Source organism: Musca autumnalis, unplaced genomic scaffold (assembly GCF_047663935.1).
Source record: "Musca autumnalis isolate F117 unplaced genomic scaffold, ASM4766393v1 scaffold_3, whole genome shotgun sequence".
Lineage (NCBI taxonomy): Eukaryota > Metazoa > Arthropoda > Insecta > Diptera > Muscidae > Musca > Musca autumnalis.
In genome coordinates, this window is record NW_027411866.1 from 77,079,567 (window position 1) to 77,084,519 (window position 4,953).

A 4,953-nucleotide genomic window follows, 5' to 3' on the forward strand; every position below is an offset into this window, starting at 1 on the left:
CCAGATGGGGGTCATTAGCTAGACTAGAGGTAGGAACATGGATCACTGTCGCGTCCATATCTTCCTCCTCCTCAGTCAGCGATAACTTTTCCCAAATTTCATCCGGGATGCTTTCCTCCTTGATACGCCATTTTGATATGACTTCATTAGCCGGATTTAGCGCATTATCAGATTTTCTTTGCTAAATCCGGCCATAATCTACCAGACTTCCCATACAAAAATTAATCCCCGCACTGAGTGGATTTGTTTTAAATCCGTCATAAATCCTCGTATACAACACTGTTTTTTGCAACATGTTGCTAGAAAATACAAAAAGTTGCAAGCTGGCACAATAAACAAAGTAGATGAATCGGTGAATTGCTACAACAAAAATAATTTAAAATGTCAAAATTTGTAAACAAAAAAATTTAATTGCCCCGAACCACCACGCAAGTCTGTATACCAAAAAGTTATTTTGGCAGGTCTCTCTGTCGATAATTTTGAAAATAGAAAAATTAAAAAATGTGGTAAAACACCAAAACTGTGAGAAAATATAGAAAAGATTAATGAAAATAATTAGTCTGTTCCAGTACTGTAAGAATCTACTAATTTTTACTATTTTTTGCGATAACATAAAGGAAAAAATGTTATCGTAGTAAAAAATAGTAGCTTCTTGCAGGTTCTGGAACAGAGCAAATATTTGGTATGTTCCAGTACTGCACATTTCTACACATTTTTACTATTTTTTTCGATAACATAAAGGAAAAATCGGTTATCGGAGTAAAAATGTGTAGAAATGTGTAGTACGGGAACAGACCAATTATTTAATATTAAATAGATATCTGAAAGAAGGACAAATATTTTTTCAGTTTATATCAATTAATTTTACTCGTCTTTTGGCTGAAACTTTCTTTAAATTCAGTAAATAAAAAGTATGAAAATATTGCTCTGTTCCAGAACCTGGAAGAAGCTACTATTTTTTACTGCGATAACATTTTTTCCTTTATGTTATCGAAAAAAATAGTAAAAATTAGTAGATTCTTGCAGTACTGGAACAGACCATATGAATCATGTTGCTATGAATTGTGTACCATGTCGTATGAACGGGTTAATTCGTGCAAAGACATAAAGTAATAAAGACCTGACAAAATGCATGCAACAAAAAAATGTTTACGAAACTATGTATAGAAACATTACCCTTAACAGGTTGCAGTTAATTCAAAATCGCAACCAAGGAGGAAAATTGCATGTAATGGTATCAGAAACGAAACTTATGAATTCAAGGATCTATTCAAGAATAATTCCATGTCAATTGGATCGGTAAATTCGGATAAATACGTAAAAATGTATAAAAGAAAAAAATGTTATATCACCATATCGTGATATAACATTATGTTAAATTCAAAAGCCATTCACTGAAGAATGATAGCAAAAGAAATGTCTTATCTTGTTGTATTTATGTCTTTGATTCGTGTAAATAGTTATGAGAGCGAACAACGTGATTCAAATGCTGGTATGAACATGGCATAAACAAAAAAATGACAGCAGGCATTGTCGTTATCGATAACTACTGGTATTGTCATCGCTAAGCACGTTTTTCTCACGTAAATAACAACAGGCAGCGGAGAGTAAATAACAACAGGCATTTAATTTTCGAGTTTTTATTAAAAAAAGTATAAACATGAGTGTCAATATGGAAATAATCATTGGCACATACGAGGAATTCTTGTTGGGCTATAAAATTGATATTAAGGTAAGATTTTTACATTTGATTAAAGAGCAAGTTCGCAAATTTCTTAATTCTTGTATAGGATGACAAACCGGCAATTATACAAACATTTGCTGACAAATCCCATTCAGGATCTATACGTTGTGTTGCTGTAAAGGATCAATGGGTTGCTAGTGGTGCCACTGATGATCGTATATTTATTTACGATATGAGTTCAAGGAAACAAGCGCAGGTAAGAAAATTATGAGAAAAAAGATGAGGTTTGGGGTACAACCCAGATAGGATTTAGGGCTTGAGTTGAATGTTTTCATTAAGCTCGGATCGGGACCATTTTTTTTTCACTGGTAGGTCTCGCCACCCTGATAACAAATATATAACATTTATTGCGGAAGTCCATATTTCCCGAATTATGGCCATCTGAAGATGTGAAAATTCCCCTGTTAAAGGCCGGCTATTTAGAGAAAAATTATGATTTTAAAGAAAATGTTGTTCCCGTTCCCAAGATTTGCACCTGTCCATTGGAGAAAGTCTTAAATCCTCGGGCGAAGTCAGGCTATTTTTAATAGAATTTATAAATATGATAGTATATTCCGTAAGCTTTACAATGGTCATCATATTATCAGTTTAAAAATATCGAAGTTACATACAAAGGAATATTCGGAACTCCAGAGGTCCACATTTCGGGAAGTATGGACTTCCACAATAAATGTTATATATATTTGTGATCAGGGTGACGAGACCTACTAGTGAAAAAAATTTGGTCCCCATCCGATCCGAGCTCAAATAAAACATTTAACTTGCTCCGGATTTAGTTGCATGCTAAATTTTAGAATTGAGTCATACACGATGAGTGTCTAAAACTCCCTTGGAGATGTGTAGTTTAAAACTAAATTCGATTATACGAATTTAGTTTTAAACTAGTCATATCCAACGAGTTTTAGACTCTCATCTTTGGACAGATCGAAAACTTAGTTGTGCTTTGTGAGTGAAATGTCCATTCAATAAAGTAACATACATATCGTTCCATTACACACTTAAATTGTTCCAAACTATCTTATAATAATTTATACATGCGTCCTAGATTTTACTTCCCCATGATGGCACAGTAAACTCCTTGGCTTTCACACCCGATGGTACACATCTTCTATCAGCCGCCGATGATGGACGCATGGTAGCAACTCGTTTAAAAACATGGTTTAATGATGCCACATGGAAAAAGGCACATAGCGGTTCGGCTGTTACCCAAGTCAGTTGTCATCCTAGCGGAAAATTGGCCTTATCGCTCGGTTCAGATTTAGTACTAAGGACATGGAATTTAGTCAAGGGCCGTGTAGCTTATAAAACCAATCTGAAGAGCCGTAATACGTTGGGTTCACAACCAGATTGTTTAACATGGTCACCGAATGGAGATTATTTCACATTGACTGGTCAAAGAGTTGTTGAATTTTGGTCTATAAAAACAGCCGATGTATGTCGTTCACAAAAGACAAAATCGAAACCAGTATGTTTGGCCTGGATTGCAGATGATGTGTGTCTAGTTGGACTGGAAGATGGTAAAATTCTGTGGCTAAAAGTAGACAGTGAAGAAGAAAAGGTAAAAACATTTAAAGGTGCGAATAATACATATTTTTATTTAAATATTTTATTATTACAGGAAATTGTTGCTCATAATGGCCGAGTAAAGGCTATGAGTGTTTTTAAGGATAATTTGGTTACCGCTTCAAGGTAAGAAAAATAAAATATTGGAGACACAGTGCTAAAAAAACATCGACCAACACAATATGTGACTTCTTTTCTTATCGATGTGCTGCCGTGTTTATTTTTAGTTCAATGATATGAGTCCGAAATAACCAGCCAACATTAAGCTTGTGGGTTTGGTCACCATTGAACATTGATGTCATTTCGAAGACTAGAATTCACGACCTTCAGCTTGCTAGCATGCACAAAAATGTATCAGTACATGAAGCATTTTGATAGTGAAGTTCATTAAAATAACGTCCTCTAAGCGGAGGACATGTAGTATGTCAGAGGTGTGTCAAAAAAATTAAAAATCATCAAACGCAAAGATTGTATCCTTTCCCCTTCCGACCTCTTACCTGTCAAGGATTCAGTTAATTCAAACATGTATAGTCAATGATTTGGGTGGTGTTGTGGTATGCAGACACACCTTGCACTCGGAAGGTCTGCGGATCGAATTCCCTGGCCAGGCAACATCAAATTTTCAACGGTGGCAAAATACGCCTCAGTAATTTTGCGATATTTCCTGAGTATTTCAGCCATGTAAAACTTCTTTAAAAGTGGTGTCGTGAAACAAGACGTTCGGACTCGGCGATAAACGGTAGGTCCCATATCATTGAGAGTGTAACCCTTCAGAACGCTTAGAAATCAATGAATAACTTCCTTTTATCCACTTTGGAATGAGTTGTTGAATGCTGGCAGCAAAAACGTTGTGGTGATGAATCACAATTTTTCTTTTTTTTTTTGGATACCTCAGTGTCTCAAATCTGCATTCCCATGATGGGACAGTGATCTCTTGACTGACGGTCGATTCTCCTTTTTTCCCTTGATCATTAGATATTCTTACATTAAGGTAGCCTTTATTAAAATTTGTCCTCTTATATATTTCAGCTCCGGTGAAATCAAAGTATGGCAAATTATTCCAAATAAACAAAAACTAAAAGAAATTGCATCTACAAACATTGGATGCCGCCCAACATGTCTAAGTGTATTGGATTTGGAACAATTTGGAGCAAATTATGTTATCAGCAATACAATTGAAGAAGTTAAAGATGTTAAACCTGCAAAACCAAGAGTTAAACCAGTTCCAAGAGGTGTTGTCACAATTGAATATGACAATGAAGATGATACAAAAGCTAATAGCGATGATGATGATGAAGAAGATGAAGAGGCGGATGAGGACAACGATACAGAAAATGATGCTGACAGTGCTGCTGAAGAAGGTAATGATGACGATGCCGAAGAGGAAGATGACGACGATGATGAAGTTGAAGAAAACGATTCAAGTGAAGGAGAAAGTAGTGATGATAGCGACAAAGAAGAAGAAAATCCTGAACCAGTTGTACGTTTACCTAAATCGCGTAAACATAAATTACAAATATTAAAAAATCAAGAAAAAGGAAATGACAAAAAACAGAAAATGGATAATGCTAAGAAACAACAACAGAAACCTAAAATTTCCCAACAACAAAAAAGTAATAAACAAAAAATTAAAAAGTAAAAAAAAA

The 4,953-nt window shown here is 35.0% G+C and overlaps 1 protein-coding gene across 1 annotated transcript; it reads left to right on the forward strand.

Moving 5' to 3' along the window:
• Nucleotides 1–1,558: 1,558 nt before the first annotated feature.
• On the forward strand, nucleotides 1,559–4,953 carry LOC141396408 (p21-activated protein kinase-interacting protein 1-like). The gene is made up of 5 exons (XM_073971853.1): nucleotides 1,559–1,732; nucleotides 1,791–1,940; nucleotides 2,790–3,302; nucleotides 3,363–3,433; nucleotides 4,337–4,953. Exons 1-5 carry the CDS (start codon nucleotides 1,661–1,663, stop codon nucleotides 4,944–4,946), a joined length of 1,416 nt encoding a protein of 471 aa, XP_073827954.1. The 5' UTR covers nucleotides 1,559–1,660; the 3' UTR covers nucleotides 4,947–4,953.

What these genes read in the sequence shown, in the direction of transcription:
- LOC141396408 (XM_073971853.1), top strand. Translation starts at nt 1,661, where the DNA reads ATGAGTGTCAATATGGAAATAATCATTGGCACATACGAGGAATTCTTG. An exon ending in GCTATAAAATTGATATTAAG is followed by an intron (nt 1,733 to 1,790) that starts GTAAGATTTTTA and finishes ATTCTTGTATAG; the next exon opens with GATGACAAACCGGCAATTAT. An exon ending in TAGACAGTGAAGAAGAAAAG is followed by an intron (nt 3,303 to 3,362) that starts GTAAAAACATTT and finishes TTATTATTACAG; the next exon opens with GAAATTGTTGCTCATAATGG.